This window comes from Theropithecus gelada, chromosome 2 (assembly GCF_003255815.1).
Source record: "Theropithecus gelada isolate Dixy chromosome 2, Tgel_1.0, whole genome shotgun sequence".
Classification (NCBI taxonomy): Eukaryota; Metazoa; Chordata; class Mammalia; order Primates; family Cercopithecidae; genus Theropithecus; species Theropithecus gelada.
Window position 1 is genome coordinate 77,562,659 of NC_037669.1, and position 21,864 is coordinate 77,584,522.

The window sequence follows — 21,864 nt, forward strand, 5'->3', positions numbered from 1 at the left end:
TGACCCAGCCTTAGGTTTCCCCTGGCGTTGCGATATAAGGAAGAAGTTCTGCAAACCCTTTACATTATGAAGAAACCCAAGTGGGGCAGTAAAGTTTCCATCAGGAGCCAACAGAGGGCAGCAACAGACAAACCAACTACCAAAAACATCCTCCTGCGGACACTGCATCTCTCCACTGGGACCCTCACGCCTCAGACAGTGGGGGAGATGCATGTAGCGCTCAAGAACGTCAACTTCGTATCACCATTAAAACAGCAAAAACAAATCTCACTGTAGAAGAGTCTAAAAATGTCCCCCGCTGGGATCAAAGTTCACTTAGAAAGTGTCTCTTTTAATAAAGGAAACTAAGGGATGAGGGATGTGGCACTCCTTCTCCAAGACATTTGACATCCATGGATAGTAAATATGCCTGAGAGCTTTTAGCCCAAAGCTGGGAGGATGCTTGCTTTCCCACGGGCTCCTTGCAGACAAGCCAGATGTAGAAATGCTAAGTATATGTGCTGGGTCTGGATGCACTAGAGCGACAGGGTCCTGAAGGCGGGCCTGCAGCTGTGAGCACCCGCCCTGCACTGGCATGGTTTGTGTCGGTGGAGTGAGGGCTGCCATTAGGGCACCAGTGACAACAGCCACGCCACTGGGGGGGCTGAGGATTGCTCTACTGTGACTGGCACCTAGCGATCAAGCACTCATTGCTTGTGACAGCGTGTCACTCCTGCACTTGTCTGAGATGAAAAGAAGACTTCAAAGCAACCAAAGTACTCCTTCAGCAGGAAGAAGAAAGGGATGAAACACGTAGATTGACGCTGATCAAAATGGTGCAAAAAATGAAATACTAAAATAAAAAGGCATGAATAAATGAATGTCTAGCCTCTAACTTCTGACCAAAAGGCCCATGTTGTATCTGCAAGCATAGCAGTCTCAGCCAAGGCCACAGTCACATTAGGTAGAACATACAAAATTGCTGTCATTTAACCACTTTTGACCTACAAAAATGGCAATTGCATGTAGCTTAACCCAGTTATATTAAAAGCAATAATGATAATAGCTAACCTTCATCAAGCACTTACTAAGTGCCAGGAACAGACTCTAAGTGCATTCCACATGTGAACTCATTCAGTCTTCACAATAAGCCAAAGAGGTAGGTTCTAAGGTTGTATCCAGTCTACAAACGAGGTTATAAAGGACCAGAGAGGTTAAGTAACATGCTCAACGTCACACAGCCAGGAGGTAGCAAAACTCAATTTGAACCCAACCACTCAGTCCAGATCCTCAGAGGAGAGAACATGGGGGAGGGTTTTTTGGAGAAGACAGGCTCTAGGGGTCAATCTCACAGTCTGCTTTTCCTTAACAGGTCAGTCAGTACACATTTGCCATGTGCAGTTATCGGGAGAAGAAAGCGGAGCCTCAGGAACTTCTACAATTGGATGGCTACACTGTGGATTACACCGACCCCCAGCCAGGTACCCACCGACCCTCAAGGCCACGAGCCCACAAACCCTCAGCCTTCCCAAATCAATGGTCACCTAATAATTGCTGGGCACTTATTCCATGCTAGGCACTGAGTCAATTTACTAAGGGTTTCAGCTGTCAACGGCACAATCCCTGATATTATGCCGTTTCCATCCCAGTTGGTTAAATGCCATCCTAACCTAGGGTTTTGGTTTTACTCAAGGGATTCTCTAATTTAAAACCAAAAAGGAAGAGCATTTTTCTTTTACCTACCTGTATCCACATGAAATATGGACTCCACCATACAATGCTTAAAAAAAAAAATTCTGAAAAAGAAGTAGTCCTACATGTACACCAGAGAGAGAGAGAGAGAGAGAGAGTGTGTGTGTGTGTGTGTGTGTGTGTGTGTGTGTGTGTGTGTGTGTGTTGTTTCACCAGTGATGTGTGAGCTTGGCAGGTTTCAGTGACCAAGTGAGCCTGCCCAATATATCCATATTCCCTAACTACAATTCAAGAGCTCATAAGGTTAGCTGGCAGCACTTGAAAACCCTCCCTAAATGTCTTTTTTCCTGTGAAGACACCAATCCGCAAGCAGAGACAATGAAGCCCTTAAGCCTTATGTAACTAAGAAAACTACACAAACGGTAGTATTTCTTAAAAGTTCTACACTGCATAAGTTCTACATCCTGCCCCCTCGCACCTCTCCCCCTACCCATTTTATCTTTTTCCCAGAAAAAAAAAATGAATAGAAATCAGCCTCAAAGAACCTTCAAAATGGGAGGGGGGTGCGAAATCATTTCAGCATATTAATGAACAACAAGCACCAACAGCCCTCTCCCGGAGAAGTTTATTTTTATGCCAAATCTGCACAAGGAAAGCATTTCCAACCATACTGCATTATTTGGCCCAAAACCTTTTTTTCTACTCCCATATTGCTCTTCCACATGCAACAAAATACACAAAAAAGAAAAACAGAGTTTGAGAGAAGATGGGGTGCTAACCTGAAAAGGTATGGCAGGGAAGACCTTGAGCCCAGCCCACTTAGTAAAATTAGCACCCTCAGAATCTCAACCGAGTGACTGGGCCCAGCCCCACCCCTTCGGACTTTCATATGTTATTTGCATCCTGCCGGAGCAGAATACAGAGCTGACCACATAAGGCATGAATTAAATGCTCTGCCTGGAAATCCTTCATAATGAGTAGAACCAACGAGTTGGAAACAAACAATTTCATGCAACTTCTCATGGAAAGGATGGGGCTCCTGCCTTAGGAAACCACTCCTTAGGGCATTCTGTGATGGTCTGTGTTCTTCTTAAGTCATTGGGTTTCCTTCAGAAAAACAGATTCAGTCCTCCTTAGGACTTTTATTTTTAAGTAGAAGGCTCGGGTGAGGCGTGGTGGCTCACATCCGTAATCCCAAGGCGAGAGGATTGCTTGAGACCAGAGTTCATGACAAGCCTGGGCAACAGAGCTGGACATCATCTATACAAAAAAATTTAAAAATAACCAGGGCATGGAGGCACACACCTGTAGTCTAAGCTACTAGGGAGGCTAAGGTGGGAGGATTGCTTGAGCCTAGGAGTTGGAGGCAGCAATGAGCTATGATTGCACTGCTGCACTCCATCCTGGGTGACAGAGATAGACCCCAACTCAAAAAATAGAAAGAATTGTAAAAATTAATAAATTTTAAAACATAAAATGGGAAGCTAAAGGGCCAGTATGAGAAGGGAAATCAATACCATCTTATGACAATAATTCCTTTTAAGCCAGTTCATTTTCCTTTCCCCCCATGTGATTGTATTTAGCCCTCATGGTAATCCCACAAAGTGGATAAGACCGGGATCATTACCCCATTTTGTAAATGAAGAAGCTGAGATTCTGAGATATCAAAGGCTATTGTTTGAGACTGCCTGGTGGCTGAGCTGGAACTCCGGGTCTAACCCATGTCATGCTTTGGCATTTGCAATAAAGCATAGCTGCATGAACAGCTATAGCAAAGCTATGGTTGTTACTTTATCAGATGAAAGCAAAATTATCTTCCCTCAGTGGGGAGGGCAGGAGTGGAGAGAGCTATTCTATCTACATGTGTAAGGAGTAACTGTGCACATATATTTTTAAAGCTTATTTCTTCTTACATCGATCCCATAGGATATAATTTATAAATTTCCTTACGAAAGATGTAAGTGGAAAGATGTAAAATGTAAATCAATTATGTACTTGAGAATAATAAGCAGCTTCCTCTATCTTTCCATGTGCTAAGTCCTATTTATTCCCCAAGTAATGTTTGACTGAAAACGGAGACTTAAATTCTCCCAGTTGTCATGGGAAAGTCTAACTTGGCACGGTGGCTCACGCCTGTAATCCCAACACTTTGGGAGGCCAAGGCGGGCAGATCATGAGGTCGGGAGATGGAGACCATCCTGGCTAACACGGTGAAACCCCGTCTCTACTAAAAAAATACAAAAAATTAGCTGGGTGTGGTGGCGGGTGCCTGTAGTCCCAGCTACTCGGGAGGCTGAAGCAGGAGAATGGCATGAACCTGGGAGGTGGAACTTGCAATGAGCAGAGACCATGCGCCACTGTACTCTAGCCTGGGCGACAGAGCAAGACTCCATCTCAAAAAAAAAAAAAAAAAGTGATTATTGGCCAGGTGCGGTGCCTCACGCCTGTAATCCCAGCACTTTGGGAGGCTGAGGTGGGCAGATCACTTGAGGTCAGAGGTTCAAGACCAGCCTGGCCAACATGGTGAAACCCCATCTCTACTAAAAATACAAAAATTAGCCACATGTTGTGGCACACGCCTGTCATCCGAGCTACTCAGGAGGCTGAAGCAGGAGAATCGCTTGGACCTGGGAGGCAGAGGTTGCAGTGAGCCAAGATTGCACCACTGCACTCCAGCCTGGGCGACAGAGAGAGGCTCTGTCTCAAACAAACAACAAAAAAGTAATTATTAAAAATAAATGTTCCTGAGCCCCACTTCTAACCTGTGAACCAGAAAGAGGAAGAGGTCAGAATCTTTGTATTTAAATAAGCACTGCAGGGGATTCCTGAACATTTGCCAGCTGGAGAGCCAAGCATTTTAACCAATGTCCTCAGATTTGAGGAGTCTCCTCGACTGCTCCCTGAAAGGTGAGTGTGCAAATGGGGAGGACTTCAGACTCTATCTCTCTCCCTCTTTCTCTTGATTTTATCCCGGTTGTCAGTGGACCCCACTGGTGGTGATTTTATGGGCTAAGAACCCCTGTGGCCTATTGCTCTCTGCCGTGGAAGGGAGGGATGCAACCAAATATTGTTGCCTTAGTACCAGCCTACAGTCTAGGTGGTTCCCCCTGACACAAGCATTTTCACTAAATAAACTCTACCTGTTTGGGTCCTTGATGTTTAATTTGGTGAATTGGCAATGTAAGTTTCACTTACAAGCTACTCCTTTTAAGGTAAAACTAAAAATGCTTCACTTTACCTTTCCCTGTGTGTGGTTTGGAAAGTTTGAGACAATCTCTCAATTTCTATCCAATTAGATAATGAAGTCTTCAAATAAAAGAATATTAATCCAGAATAATTCAATGCCACAGTTTATCAAACAACTAAATTATTCTTACACGATTCATAAAGACCTTTTTTACCCTCATAAATGGACCTCGGCCATGCAAGTTGTTGGAAGTGAAATCCGTTTCTCCTAGAGAGCTGGTCAGCATTCCTTTGCCTGGTCTGCTTCCATCTATTCCCAGACGTGTCTTTGTCTTTGACCTGTGGGACTGTGCCCCTCGTTCTCCAAGGAGAGCCCATGCAAGGTCACACATCACATTCTTCAGATTCAGTCCCCAGGAATTGTTGCTTTTTCTAAGACTGATGCAGCACATGTGGGTCTTCACTTTGTGGATGTTCACTTTGCTTTCTCCTCTCTTGGCTCTCTTTCATCTGTCGCTGTTCTATCTCCTTCTTGCTTTCTTTGGTGTGTCCTCAGCCTCTGGTGCTTTCTGAAAAAGCCCTGTTGCTTTCTGCTGCTGTGCTTGTCATTGCTGCTGTTGCTTTAGATGTTTCTCTTTGCCCTTACTCACTCCAAAATTAGGCTTCATTTTATTGTTCATAATGACTCTTAAGAGAGCTGTTAGTGAGGGCCAGGCCCTGGATTCATGCTTTGGTGCAGTGTAGCACAATGGTTATAGTCATCAGCTCTGGAGTCAAACAGCAGAGGTCAAAAGCCAGCTCTGACACATACAAGCCAGTTTTGTGTCCATGGGCTAGTTACCACCTTCCCCATGACTTAGTTTCCTCATCTGTAAAAATGGAATAACAGTACTTACATCATAAGGCTGTTGGGAGGATTGAATAAAAATATAAAAACTTCCTCATGTCTTTCCATCTCTACATCTAAATAACTGCACAGTGGAGAGGGCTGTCCACTTCCCCAAAGTAACTCCATGAACTGACTTTCTGACAGTAGCTCCAGAAATACAGTATCCCCACCCCAGCAGCAGACCCTGGGGGAGGGGGAAGGCTTGGGGCTAGTAAAAGTGATGCCTGGTCATGTCTGTCCTGGCATTCCCTGACTGTAGCAAAATAGCTTATTCCTAAGGATACCACGAGACTAGGCTACAGGTCTATTGATCCTCTCTTCCTTTTAACTCTTTATTGCTCACTTTTCAGGCTTAAAGCAACTCTCAGAGCTCTTCTTCCTCCTCCTTCCCCTTTCAGAATTTTCCTTTTTATTGTGCTGTTCATTAGGTTTATCAGGTTTTCCCAGCTTGCTAGCTACACATCATCGTACCAAATTACGTATTTTAAAACTTACCGTACAAAATTAAGCAAAATAGTCCCTTATAATAAAAGTCACCAAAAATCTTTTAGTAAAGCTTTATTAGTGTGATATTATCAGACCCTCCATATAAAGAGGTAGCTATTTATTGTCCTAAATCCCTGGCCATTCCAAGTGCAAAACTACCAACAGACACCCGTGCTTGCAGCATAGACACCTCAATAAATAGCACAATGAAGAAGTCTTAATGTTACCAGAAATCTTTTCCAATGACAAATATCAAACAGATTACTGGCTGGACCTCATTGGAAATTTGAGGATGCTAATCACTCATTCATTCCCCTCTTAGTTTTTAATAATTGAGGAGGTGATGAGGAACCTGATGAAGATATGAAGTATTATTTCCAGCTAGAGAGTACCCAGTGATCTAAAACACAGGCTTCTGGAATATGTTGATGGACACAACATAGCTTTGGCCCAAACCCAAAGAGAAGTTTCCACCTACTTCTCTCTAAATTTTAACCTTGAGAATTGCCCATGGAAACAGATGGATCTAGAGCATATTCATTTATTAAACAATTATTTGTATACCCACTATGTGCCATGCACTATTCTAGGCACCAGGGATACAGCAGTAAGCAAAACAGACAAAAACTACCTACACGTATGAAGCAAAGCAAATTATGTAGTTTGCTAAAAAGTAATAAGAGCAATAAAGAAAAATTAAGCAAGATAAGAGATAGGTCACAAGAAGTGGAGGTCAAGGAAGGTCTCAACAGGAATGTGATGTTTAGGAAAAGACACAAAGGAGATAAGGTGTGAATCATGCAGATACCTGAAAGAAGAGTGCTCCAGGCACAGAGAAAAGCAATTGCAAAAGTCCTGAGGTGAGCACATGCCTGAGTGTTCAAGGAACAGCAAGAGGCCAGTGTGCCTACAATGAAGTGAGTACATGTGTGCATAGAGGCAGAAAGAGAGTATTAAGAGAGGAGGTTAGAGGTGGCAGAGGAACAGTTCATGGGGGCCTTTCAAGCCTTGTCAGAACCAATGCTTTTCCTCTGAGTGGAACACAGAACTGCTGGCAGGTTTTGAGCAGAAGAGTGACATGACCTGACTCTAGTGCTAAATCCAGGACTCTGGCTGCCTTGTGAGGACAGAGGCAGACAGGTCAGATAGGAGGCTATTAAAATAATCCAGGGATGATCATGGGTACATTTCTGATGGACGCAACTGGAGATGGAAGAAGTGGTCAAATTCTGGTAATGTCCTAACGGTAGAACCATCAGAATTTCATGATTCATTGGAAGTGGGTAGTGAAAGAAAGTAAAGAGTCAAAATTGACCCCAAGATTGGGGGCTTGAGCAGCAAGAGAGATGGGCTCAGCTTTGCTGAGGAGGTCAGGGAGAAAGACCAGGAGTTCAGTGTTGGGTTTCACAAGCTTGGGATGTCTATCAGATATCCATGGGGAGAAGTCAAGAAAGATATTCAAGCCTGGAGTCCAAGGGAGAGGTTCAGGTTGGAGGGAGAAACGTGACGGCCATCAGCGTACTCATGGTACTTAAAGGCTGGATGGCATCACCATGAGAGAGGGTGTAGCTAAAGAAGAGAAGAAGGGCAAGGACGGAAGGCCGGGGCATGCCAGCATTTAAAAATCAGGAAGAGGAGGAGCCACCAGACAAGACTGAGGAACAGCGGCCAGGAAGGTAGAAGGAAAGTAAGGGTTCCTGAAAGCTAAGTAAAGAAAGCATCTTGAAGAGAGGGGAGTGCAAATGCTGCTGATAGGTGGATGGGCCCAATAAAATGAGGACTTTGAATCAGTAATTGGATTCAGCAATGTGGAGGTCACTGGTCATTCAACAATGTGTCCACTGAAACCTGGACAAGTTTCAGTGGGGCAGCAGCCTGATTGGAGGCGTTGTAAGGCAGAACAGGAGGGAAGAGACCCTTGCTACTCAACATGGGGTCCTCACACCAGCACCATCTGCATCATCTGGGAGCTTCTTAGAAATGCTGCACCTCAAGCTCAGTTCCAGACCTACTGAATCAGAAGCAGCATTTTAACAAGATGCCCAGGGGATTCATATGGGTACTAAAATTGGAAAAGCCTTGGTAGAGATTTCCCTTCATTGTAAAGAGGAGAGCAATAGGACAGTAGCTGAAGGAAGAGATGGGGTAAAGAGAGGTTTTTGTTGTTGTTCTGTTTGTGTTTAAAGATGAGGGAGAAAATAATATGTTTATAAGCGGATGTCTGTCCCCCAAGCAGGCAGCCTGCTTGACAATTCTATCCCCATCAGGACACAAAAAGGTAAGATCCAGGCTCAGAAATACTTCTTCAACATCACGGTCCCACTCTGTGGCCAAGTGAGTCTCAGATTTCCCATCCTAGGTTAATTGCTACCCCCATTCTTCTGTCCCAAGGAAAAGCAGCAGAAACTGCTCTTTCAAGGACTGAGTCCAGTTGAGAACATCACAGCTCAGCTTAGTAGAAGTTGTTACTCTCTTTTCTTCCAGGTTTGGAGGGTGGCCGAGCCTTCTTCAATGCCGTCAAGGAGGGAGACACCGTGATATTTGCCAGTGACGATGAACAAGACCGCATCCTGTGGGTCCAGGCCATGTACCGGGCCACGGGGCAGTCACACAAGCCTGTGCCCCCGACCCAAGTCCAGAAACTCAACGCCAAGGGAGGAAATGTGCCTCAGCTGGATGCCCCTATCTCTCAATTTTGTAAGTAAATATGCCATTTTACAAAAATAGCTCAGTAAAGTAAACCTTCCAAAGTTGAATTAGAAAACCTAGTTGCTTTTGTATTTAAAATTTATAAAATCATGTTTCCTGAAAACATATAGTGAATTCAGGGGGAAAGTTGGGACAAATGTTAGATGAAAGTAATTTTAAAGTGCAATACTTGACCTTCTCCCACAAGGACTAAATGAAGGAAAGTGTATTTTAGGTGGATTTTTATCTCTGTTTTGGTGAGAGTACAGAATTCACAGCCAAACATGTATTTGTTTGAGTCCTTCAAATATAGTAGATTATGTATGTCCTTGCTTCATTTCTTCCTATTAAAAGTAATTTAAAAATAGGGTTGATTTGAAATCAACTTAAATCTGCAATTTAGAACCATTTAAAAATAAATGATGACATTATCACATGCAGTGGAAAAAAAAAAAAAAAAACACAAAACATGGTACCTAAAATCCCATTCCGAGCTAAAATACCAGAGACCCAAAAATGAGACTGTCTCCTTAAACAGCCCCAGTTCATAGTCAAGTTTTTTCTCCTCTTACCTCTGCGTACGTTTAATTTCTTGTCCCTTTTCCATGTCTTCTTGCTACCTAAAATGGCTTTTATCTATCAATACTTCTGATACACAGGGTGAGGTGAAAGCCAGTACATGTTTGGAAATATTTATTAAAACAAAGAAAATGGAGATACAAAGTAATTCATTTTTGTTCCAAACATTCATTCTAAATAGAGTCTTTTGCTTTACCCTGAATATCAAGTCAATTAGAGATAACACGGGTACAAGTAATTTTTAGCAATAATCATGATGATTTATTACTTTAGTATGGAACTCACTCATTCATTCTAGGTCATTGAGCAACTGTCTAGAAATCAGACATGTTAATGAGAAGGACAGACAAGGTACCAGCTCTTATAATACCTGCATCCCAATGGGGAGGCCTAGATAGTAAACAAGTGAACAGATAAATAAGAGAGCTTCAGACACTGGTAAATACCATGAAGAATGTTATTTAGTGGTGACTGAGTGAGAAGGAGAGACATTAGACAATCAAAGAAGTTTTCCCTGAGTTTCAGTTCAAATGATAGGTAGTCAGCCCCACAAATATTTGAGGAAAGAGAATTGAAGCTGAAGGAAAAGCAAATGCAAATGCAGAGACTTAACCTCTAACACAGTGCTTGCACGATCTCTCCTCTGTTGCTCTTAAACAGAATATGAAAGTGGGTGGAATAATTTTGCAACTATAACTACTAAATAGAGGTAAACTTGCATTTCGGTGAATTCTACTGCCATGTCCATTTCTGTCCAACAAGACTATATTCTTACATCTTGCAACACCCTTGTTGATCAGGAAATACAACTTCTTTTGGATCACAAATTCTATTTATCGGATGTTCCCAGGAATTCCTGTCCAGTACTGATGGTGATGCATGCCCTTGTGGAACAGTGTAAATAATCATATAATTGCTGTGAGTTTCCACACAGAAAATCATGAAATAATAAGAAAGATTGGGGTAAGACTTGAGGGAAAAGGAGCAGCCTTCTGCCCACACCTACCACGAAGTTCTCCACTCTTGTATTCTCTAACATCTTCCTGCATTTAGGTTTACTTGAGAGCAGTAAAGAGAGTAATAGTTATTAGTCGAGATAAATCATACCCAGTATTTGTTTAATTGTTGTGTTTAAAAAAAAAAAAAAGACAAAAATCCCTCCTTTCACCTTGCCCAACATGCTCCTTTGTGATACATTTGGAAATAGCACATCCTATCATAACCTCTTGAAAAGGAATTACCTGTGTATCAGAAAAAAATTCTAACTATAATCACCATTCAAATCAACCTCATAAAGCATGTATCTCAGGTGATATTTGGAAAATACTGGTCTTATTTCCAAATAATCTTCATTTCTTCTAAAGTCATTTCACCCTACATTCAGTGTCTCTGTTCTATCATCTGCCCAGATTAAGAAACTGCTACATAGTTTGCTATTGACCCCACTTTTTCCTCACCAGTATAAGACGAAGGACATTCAGGAGCAAAATTAGAGACAAGACACTGATTAAAAAAGAAAACCTGTGATGGAAGGTGCTGAAGAAGAGATGTCTCTTCATGGAAATGCATGGGGGCTCTTGATGTAGATTTCTCTCTGTGGATAGAATTCATTTAGTTGTGAAATTAGAATGCCAGTTGTTAGGCATCAGCAGAAAGATTCAATTGAATACACACAGCTTGATGTGTATCACTACTCTAGTTGAAATAAGGAACTTTTATTAAATGGAGCATCCGAAGCAAACTCCTAAGAGTTAGAATTTGGGGGGGTAAATGATATCATCCCTAGGAAATATGTAAAGTAGGCTGAGAGATGAGTGAGAAAGCCAGGTCATGCATGCCTCTGGGATTTATCAGTACCTGGTGGTAGATCTACCTTCTTCTGTACTGTCTCCTTTATTACTGCCTAGGAATGGGAGTTCTCCAGAGAGCATGAGGCCCTGCTACATCTACCAGGTTCTAAAAGAACAAGACACTACAGTCAGCTATGGAGACTGTGTAATACAGGAAACACCTTGCACATACACAAAAATGTGAATGCACCCATTGAGTTCTGCAGTGCCCAATCTGCACAACTGTACACAGTGGCCATGTAATAAATGGCAGCCCTCACCCAGAACTTCAGTCCAATAGTGTGGATCCCAGTCATCCCATGGTTACTTTATTATCCCTGCAACAGAGCCTCAATACTGCTCCAAATTCTATCTATTGCTAGTTTAAGCACTTAATAAAAACTGCAGCCAGAGTACCAGCCAGTGTGGCTTCTGTTCCTATAATTTACAAGCCAGCAGAGACAACCAGTTAGGATTTAATCAACCCAACCTTTATGCCTGAGCATCTGCAAAAAGATCAAGAAAGGAACCAGGAATTTTACATTCCATGGTATCATTGGGTAGTTATGCACAGCAACCAAAAGGGAAAAAAGTGGCTAAATATGAGGGAATACAGTCTTCCCTCAGTATCCATGGGAAATTGGTTCCAGGATCCCCTGTAGAAACCAAAATCCATGAATTTTCAAGTCCGTTTTTAAAAATGGCATGGTATTTTCATATAACTTATAAACGTCCTCCCATATAATTTGAAACATCTCTAGATTACTTATAATACTGGATACAATGCAAATGCTCTATAAGTAGTTATTACACTGTGTTGTTCAGGGAATAATGACCAAAAAAAAGTCTGTACATGTTCAGTACGGATGTAATTTTTTTCTGAATATTTTCAATCCACCGCTGGTTGAATCCATGGATGCAGAACCCATGGATACTGGAGAGCTGACTGTATATCATAATTATTAGTGGAGTCTGCCATAGAAGGTCATAATTACTTCACAGCTTCTGTAATTTGTAAAATTCGAACCGTCACTACTAAATAGATCAAGCCTTACGCATGGGTAACTCAGTCAAACCCACAGTGTTGATTCATACTTACGGTAACCAGCTCATCCTAGTTTGCTCAGGACGTCTCTCCTTTTAGCACTGAAAATCCTGTGTCCCAGGAAACCCCTCAATCCTGAGCAAAGCAGGATGGATTGGTCACCAGGTACTACCAAGCAAGAAAGATGAAAAACAGTCATAACATAGTTGTAAAGAGCAAATTTTCATTCTTCACTTACATTTGGTTGCCAATCTATACATTGATTTATTTTAATCGAGTCACATCACAAAAATTAAGTCGATCACAGAGTCTCTAGCTAACAAAAAATGTAAAAAAGAAAAATCAAGTATTGCATTTTAAAAAGGTTTCCTTGACTGCCAAAAAGGTAAGGGTCATTGTTAAGTACTGAACTCTGCACACATCTCATTAAATCTTATTTTTGAATATTTGTTCAAAGTACTTGCCATTCTTGCTAGTGAATAATTTGTAAGAACAACAGTCTTTCAGTGACTTAACTCTATAATCACTTTATTAGTATTTACAAGACAAAAGGAAGCTACATAGAAATGGAAAACTACATAGAGAAGGGAAGCAATATAGAAATATTTTTGGGGTAGAGAAAAATAAACACTCCAGTCTTGTCATGTCGCTGTCTGTTTAAGGGAAACTTAAGAATGGACCATTTTTATAGTTTGGAAAACTTGGGAGTAATTGTGAGTTTATTTGGGTCTCTCTAAATTAAGTGTAACAGTTTTTATTTTTTGCAATTTCAAAAGCTCAATTTTAAAATGAAAAGACACGTCGAGAAGAGTGGAGTGGGGTATTTATGTGGAATTGTAAAAACTGAAAAAATAGATCCTGCTATTCATTAGTTTGTGTGTGACTCTACAGAGATTTTTGGGAGGGTTTCACCAACCTTTAACACTTTTTTGTTCTTTTGTAGTTTTTGTGTGTGTGTCATTGTTGATTTTTTTTTCTTTTTTGTTAAAATTTAACAAAATTAAGTCAGTACCTAGCTATACAATGCTTTTAAACAAATACTTGCAATTCTCCAATTTTTAAGGCCAATGCTTCTTACGTTGGAAACGATGTCCAAATCTGTAGTTGAGTGTTCCACGATTTACTATGCCGCGTGGCCTCTCGTTGAGATACCTTATCCCCTGTCCATTATGTGTTAGTGGAACAGTAAAAATTAGTACCTCAATTCTCATTTGGATTAGGGTGGGTTGGGGGGAAGAGGGTATTTTAAGCTTTGACATTTGGTCAATGGTTATTTAATATATCACTTGCAATGAGTCATTTTAATGTCTGTTTCTCAACTAATAACTGTTTATCCCATCAGAGAACCCCAAAGTTGGGTATTTTTGAGAATTGTTCTATTTTTTGCTACCACCTGAACGTCTTCAACAGTTAGGGGGATTTGGGTTACTGTTGGTTTGGGGGAGGTTGATTTTGTTTTTTGTTTTGTTTTGTTTAAGTTTTCTTGTTCAATCTTTGCTCGAACCCAAGAACTTAGGCTGCTAGGTTAGAACTCCTGTCTGCTTTCCTGAGCCTTGTTGCTAGTCTTTATGTTATTCTGGTTTGTTCCTTCTTACCCTGCTAACTTCTAGCTGGACTGAAGGGTAAGTGCTCCCCTATAGCTAGCACAGCTCAGATAATCAGACTAGATTATCTGACACCTGCAATGTGCTTCCCTCCCCCTTAAATCTTCCTCATGTCTAGACTTTGTAGTACAACTTTTCATGTTATTTTCCTGACCTTAGGTTTGAAATGTAAGCTTCCATACTGAAACTAGGATGCATGTGATGTGTGCATAATTGCCTCCTCTCCTTGGCTTTCATATTGGCATCAAATGATCCTCTGAGTAAAGCCAACCATTAACATCTAATTTTTTGTTCATTCCAAGAATATTAATTAACATCACAACAAAATGGCAAATAATACCTTTGTTTCATGGAATTCACAGCTACCTGACTGCTTAATGCCTGAAAACAGATCATTTTGCACTCTGATAATGTGCTGTTGTTGTTGTTGTTGTTGTTGTTTTTCCTTTCCCATTCCAAAGATTCGAATGGTCAGAGTACCAATGGTGTGGTAACCATGGATACTTTTAAAAATAAGTGGGGTAGGAAACCCAGAGATGTTAACTGAGCAAGACTGGAAGAAATTGCAAAATACAATTAAGAAAGCAAATGCATTATTTGAACACTAAAGAATTCATTCTACCTGGCTTAAGGGTGTGCTCTAATGTAAGATCCAATAGAGGATTAATTTGGAAAGGAGAGCTACAATACATGGAACTACCACACACAAAAACAGGAAATTAAGGACATGACTGAATCCATGTCGCTCATTTACAAATGCTTTGGATTCACAGTCTTACAATGCCAAGGAGGGTTTGAACCTCTGGTCTCAAATGTCATTCTGCTACTCCCCCAAGAACAATGACAACAATAACTTTTCTGACATCATTTGTATTTGTATTAATTTTTCTAAAAATGCCCATGTAAGAGAAAAAGGAAACTTAAAAACTTTAGAAAAATCTTTCTCTTCACTATTTGAGTTATTAATAAAAAAGAACACACACTTCCTTAATTTACGTAGGAAAAAGCTATCAACCAAAAATGTGTTGAGGAAAGACTTGGCATGAGAGGGAGTTAGAAAAATTGGTCAAGAGAGCAGGCAACTATGTATTTGAGTATTCTGAATGCCAATTTAGAAGAACTAGGTCATATCATTTCTCCTGACCATTTAATAATAGCCTTTTCTTCAAATTCTTTTTGTTTCCTTCTTTAATTTGCTTTTTCCTCCCTTTCTTTTTTCTTTTATTTTGCATAAATGTACCCCTGGCTAGCAGACAGACTTTTTTCACCACTTCAAGCAGATACTTAATTTAACTTTACTTTCCTTGAATGTCTGATGAGGCATTTTAAAAGGTTTCTCATAGAATGTAAACTTAGCGGGAACTTAGGATTTTGCTATAGTTTTTTTAAAGAATGAAAGAAAGGATGGATGAATAGATGACTGAATGGATTCTGTTCTAAACAAATATACATGTATTTTGCACAACAACGCATTGCTATCCTAGTGGATTTTTAAACAGTTGTTTGCTTTAATTCCTTTCTATAGTTTTATCTCATAAAATTTGCTATATCTTCTTATATTGTCAACTTGCAGTTGCTATGTTGCAGTAATGCAATATCAAATAATTAATTCAATATTAATGTAATTTGGATGACCCAAAACCATACTGTAAATCATGTCCCTTTTCATTGTAAGAGTAAATCACTTTTTAAAAGAATAGATTCCCACAATCAGGTCTAAAATTTTCCAAACACCATGATTTGATCTAAACAGCCATATTAAATGAAGGTTTACCTCACTGTTAACTACTTCAGACATATTTAACATATTATTCACTAGTTAATTAATTGAGTATTTTCATGCCATACAGTGATTTCTAGTAAGGTTATTAATCAGGTATAGACAATTTATTTTTGCTCCTGTTAGAGTGAATGTAAAAACATCAAGTACTCTGTAAGTTAATATAACTACAGCAGGGAAAAACTAAAATCATTTATTTATTTTGCTTGAGATCATTGACAAAATCTCTGTTATGATTTTTACTCAAAGCAATTGTCTGACAATTATAGAAATTAACATTGAAATAAACATCACACACTTATCCTTTTGGGGGTATTGCCATAGTAGTTTTAAATTCAAGATTTCTGCATGATGCAATGTGAGCCTTGAGAGCTTCCAAAGAAACCATCCTCTCTTGGCCATTCATATTACCCCAGTTTAGCTGAAGGGACCACGAAGCAATTAAGTTGTTTCTCAATTAAGTGGTCCAGTTGTGCCTCTGGGCAGCAGGCACGTGAGGACCAGTCTTTTGCTTGCTGTGCAGAGCTCAGGCAGGGCACAACATCCCCTGGTTACTTGAGTATTCCAATAAAAGCTCTTCTAGAAAAATCCATAAACAACCAGCTGCCATCAATCATTGTCATTTCTTTATTTCATGTCTTCTGATGAGGCTGACTACTGTCATTGTTCGTTATTGTCCAAACCATACATTCCCTCTTGTACTGTCAAGCAGATATGACAAGCACACATTTTCCATATAAGAGAGATACAAAGTCACCTTTTAATTTGCAGTTTGGGTTCACAGATGACTTTAGAGTTGCATTAGCTATTCTCTTGCCTCTAGCATCCATCAGGAGTAGCAACAGCCATAACTGTGCTCTAAATTTCAATGTTAAAAGAGCTACCTCTAGCTTATTACAAAAGGGATTCATGAGAGAGAAGAGCCTCTTTCAGACAATTTGTTAATAATATAATCATAATTATTTTCAACAGTGAATTTTTCACTAGCCCTGAAAAATTTCCAAAGTGTAATATTACAAAATAAAAAGGTAGATTTGACCTTCTACCTTCAATCCCTAAGCTGTTGGAATAATAGGAAAATTTCAATAAAATGAAAATTTGAAAACTATATTATTCTTCCTGGAAAATTACAGTTATTTGCTAGACATTATTGCAAGCCTATCTAAAAATATATATGTTAGAAGCAAGATCACATCAAGTATGCTTGATATTGAGATAATAGATCATGAAAAATAGTATATGGTTTTTCATTTGTAAGGGAGGAAAAAAGGAAAAGTCTATCAAACATGAAATGAACCCAAATATCAAGATCAAAGAACAACATAAATGACAGAGTAGTCAATTAGGGACCATATCACTTGAATTTTAATAAAGTAGATTAAATGAGATGAGAGTATAAAACCCACATAATAGTATCACTTTAGAAACCAGTGTTTTCCCAACATTCCTTAAATGTCAAGTCAAAATTGTTTCCAAGCAAACTCGGGGCAAGGTTTAGACTAGTTTCTGCTTGAAAGTGCACCTGCTCTCCATAAGTCTGTACGTTCATCACCTGCATCTGTGTCATGGATACCATTGACAGTTCTTGAAGTTTCTTAATGTAGGTACCAATATCAGCGTTATCCAACCAAGCTTAGTTTGAAGTCAGTCTCCTATGCCCATGTCATAAAGGACTAAAAAATCCTTATGCAAGTAAACCCCCGAAGTGAAACAGGTAGCAATGTTTGCAAGGTGTGTTGAATTATGCCCTAGCTGCAGAGCCTATAAAATCACATAGCTCACTCTCAGTACATCAGTACATCTGGAGCCCTTGAAGACCAAGCAGGACGTAGGAACTACTTCCTAAGGCTAGGTCTGACAAAGGTAAAGATGACTGAAATTGGTTCTTAAAATGTCAATCTTTGATTTCTAGAAAAATACAGCTAATGAAAAAGAGCATTAGGATGCATCTCCCGAAGCAAGAGATCATCCAAACATCACTGGGGTTTTAAGCAGCCACTTTACCCTCCTAATTCCTTTTTGCTTAACCTGATGTTCACATTCATTTTTATTCTCTTGACACATGCCAAATATTGGCAAAGGAAGTGATCCCAGAATGTCCTGAATTCAGGAATTGACTCTTTCATACTTCTTGCTCTGGGCTGTTTTCCCTCTGCTAATGTCAACATTGGAGTTTTCTTTTGCTTTAATCAACCAATTCCAACTGTTTGTACAGGGAAAAATGGAGTTGCAAGAGCATTTTTTTTTTATGTTTGACACTGTGGAAGAACAGACCGGGACAGTGCAAGAATGACTGTATGGTGTTGCTTGGGAAGCGCCCACAAGTTCTTTGAAACAGAATTTGGAACAGCTGGACCACTGCAGTGTTTTATTTTAAAATAGACAACATATGTAATGCATATGGTCCTAGACATGTATGGAGACACAGGCAGACAATCTGAATGGTATCCAAAGACACCTGCACCTAGAATTCTGTTTCCTTCTATAAGATTTTTTTCCCCTAAGAGCACATGTTCCTACTTTTGGATTTGCAAGATACCATCTGAATCCCCATGTGTGTGACTCCTTAATAAAGTCAATGAGAAGTTTCCTGGGATGAAGGTGTCAGAGTAAGTCAGTTAATAACCCCTCCTGAGGACCTGGCTCCTCTAAGAGCTGGCAGGGGAAATAACAGATTAGAAACTTGCCCTCATGGAACATGTTATCTACCAAGGGATTCAATTTTATGTATGTGTCTTGACCACAGAGAAATTGGAAAATAACCCAGTGAAAACACGGAGACAGTATGTAGGAATTGGTTATACAGGGGCAGAAAAGAATTAAAGCAGAGAGATAGGGAAGGACTCCCAGCTTCCTAGAAATGATAAGGTTTAAGAAGCAAAGAAGGAATAGAACGTTAGCTATAAATGCAGAGACATCCTTGGCTCACTAACAACTTGAAACAAACTGGCTTTTCAAACACTAAAGATCCTGCTTGTTTACTCCTCGCTAATGTTTATCGAGCCCTTAATATATGCCAGGGCCCTAGGTACTTTCCAGGTGCTTCTCTTCAGATCCTCTCAACAGTCCTCTGAGGGTAGACTTGAATTTTACCTTCAATTTACAAATGAGGCCAAGGAGGCCCGGAGGCATTAAGCAACCTGCCTCATATCACATACCTAGTGGTGGCAGAGCTAGTCTCAAATCTAATCTTTGTGACCTGCCTATGCCCAGCCACTTAACCACTTGCTTTGCTAGCTCCCACTAAATAAGCTGTTTCCAATCAATGTAGTATATAAATATTCCATACAATCAAGAAAGAAAAATATTTGTTAATAGAGTAAATTTCTGTATTTATTCTGATAAGATAAATTCTGATTTTAACAAATTTGTACTTAGTGCCTACTATGTGCCAGGTGCTGTTCTAGGGCTGGGAATGTGGCAAAAACAAAAAATATGAAAACCCATGCTTGGATGAGCTTAAACATCAGATTATTTTCATTAGCACCTTGAAACAGCACTCCCGGCTTACTCCTCCTCCTTTTTTTAATAACATAATAAGCTCAGTAAATATAATAAACTCAATGAAACTCAAAGATTTTGTGGGAGCCAGCCACCCTTGTAAGCGCTCTTGAGTTGTTGGAACCATTAGAATAATGAGCCCAATTTTGAGTAAACGATAATTTGGGGAAAGTAAAATCCAGAGGCTGCTCGCTTTACTTGCTGGAAATTCCCACTGCATTAAGCTCCATTCCACACATAGTGCGCAAGGGATCTAAGGATCATTAAGTTACAGCCTATGACGGCAGGAAGGGAACTGAAAATTCAGCTCCTTTTACACACAAGGAAACTGATGCTCAGAGAGATAAACAATTCAGCCAGCATCCTACAGTTATTTAAAAACAGAGCTCAAATTAAAATCCAGACCTCCTAAATCCAGTCCTAGGCTCATGCTACAAGTGGATGGGGAGAAAGAGGAGAGAAAGGAAGAAGGGAAAAGGAAGTTTTGTTTTGACATGGTTACTTTTTTGAAAACAAAAGCAGACTGATTTTAGGCTTTTCTGTAAGCTTGCTTTAAAATGTTAGTAAAAAACGAAATTGTTAGTTAGACTTACTCTTAGCCTAGAATTAGCACCACAAAGCCGCATTCATTGAGCCATTGTGATGGACTGGGGGGTGGGGAGTGGGTCTGAATCCAGGTCTCCATAGAGGAGCCAAGTCGCCTTTTCAGATCCATTTCCTGAGTGGCCAGCAAAGCGAAATAGGTCATCAGCAAAGTTTTCAAGAGTTTCAACAAACAAACAAAGAGTAAGAGACTTGAAACATGTGCCATATTTTTTTAACAGCTACAAAAGAGCCCCCTTCTCTCTAAGCTAAATGACCAGTTGTACCATCATAATTGAAGGCAATAAAATAGCCAAGCCAAACTGGCAGAGTAAGGCCCCGGCCGGTTTGTCAGCTTGCAGCCTTTTCTGAGAAATCGGAGAGCAAGAAGCTGCTGCTAGCCAAAATGCCTGATCTATCTGTTAAAATTGGGAGGCGAGGAATGGATGAGGCTTTTTATGAGGATGAAACAGCATGAGCAATTCGTGCGTACCCCACGCTCAGTTTTTCCTGAGTTAAATTGATTTGGGACTGACAGGTTGGAGGTGAGAGGGCAGAGTCTATCAAAGGGGATAGGGAAATGTCACCTGGATTGCAGGAGTGTCATTATGCCAGGGGAGACTACAGTTGGAGCAGGTTTAAGACACTTGCCTTGGGCCAGAGGAGTCACACGCATGCCCTAGAAGCAGCTAGCTTTCCCGGGAGCAACAACTTCCTGGTCATCCTAAGTCAAAGAAGAAATGTAGTTTGGAGACCAAACAACCGAACTGAAAGAAGCCTCCTAGATGAAGCAGCCAACCTCAAGTTGAAAGCACTTTCCTGAGGATAAATCTAAGGCAGTTAATGCAGCAAGGAGGATTCTCTCAGATTCTCTAATATAATTCCTGCGCATTTGATATCCTTTCCAAAAGCTGTGTTTTATTATTCTAATGGAGCGATTTGGCTGTTAAAATACACATTCTTCAACTTGCCTTCTGGAACCCGTTGCTTCTGTGAGTCTTGGGCATAAACGACACAGCTCGTTCAAACACGGACCACTTGCTGCTTCTATGAAAAATGGCAACTTTTTAAAAAAAAATTCAAACAATAAGGAGGTATAAATCTGACAATACCATGCATTTAGGTTTGAGTGATTTATTAATACAATACCAGTAATAATAGGAGAAATCATCATCTGAAAGTCACACTGCTAACCATAACCCAAGCTTACAGCCATACCCCAAGCATGGGAGAGGAAAAAAAAAATAAGCTGCTTGGAACCGAGGCCACATATGAAAATATTATCCAAACTACTCCCAAGTCAGAAATCGGTTTTTCCCGTGTCCTGACAGCATCACTAGTTCCTGGCAGGTCCCCGTATTCCAGTAGAATGTTTCCTGCAAAAGGATGAATAAAATCTTTCGCTCGATTTCATACAAGATTCTTTTTCTCCATAGTCTGCATATCAGAAGAGTCAGTAAAGATGAGGTGGAGTGAGCCAATTTCTTTCATGGAGAGCACCTTCATTTCTACCTCTTTAGGATTTGCCTGGTCACACACGAGTTGAATTCTCTGAGTTATTTTGCCAGTTGAGTATAGTGTATTTTAGTTACACGTGTTGAGATTAATTAGTTAGCCCTTAGGAGGTTTTGCCTACAGCCTTCACCCCGTAAGGAAAAGTGTGAATACATTGAGACTATTAATTCACAATAAATGGCAGATCATAGCCCTTGCTGAGTAAATTTGTTTGTCTCTTTCCTAAGCTTTGCTAACTGAGTAAGCACACTATAAGGCAATGTCCTTGATTATCACAAACTAAATTCCCATTTAACTTAATCTCCAGGTTTCAATGAAAATCTTTTTTTTTATTTTTAATTTTGGGGGGTGGGGACTCAAACCTTTTATGAAACCAAATTGGCAACGCGGATTTGGAAGAAGAGGATATAAATATTGTCACTTTGCTGAAAATCAGCATAACCCTTTTTTCAGATAATCCCAATAATTGCAGAGAAATTGCTGTAGACATAACCACTGGAATGGCAGAA

At 40.2% G+C, this 21,864-nt stretch overlaps 1 protein-coding gene across 16 annotated transcripts in view; it reads left to right on the top strand.

Moving 5' to 3' along the window:
* The window catches only part of CADPS (calcium dependent secretion activator), a 489,640-nt gene that overhangs the window by 326,937 nt on the left and 140,839 nt on the right, over positions 1 to 21,864 (top strand). For 14 of the 16 annotated variants that reach the window (XM_025376721.1, XM_025376726.1, XM_025376718.1 and 11 more), the window contains 2 exons: positions 1,352 to 1,460; positions 8,717 to 8,929. In XM_025376721.1, the coding sequence (XP_025232506.1) occupies positions 1,352 to 1,460; positions 8,717 to 8,929 (322 nt within the window). Of the gene's footprint in view, positions 1 to 1,351; positions 1,461 to 8,716; positions 8,930 to 13,983; positions 13,996 to 21,864 lie in introns of all 16 variants that reach the window. The other 2 variants (XM_025376715.1, XM_025376717.1) reach the window with 1 other exon arrangement.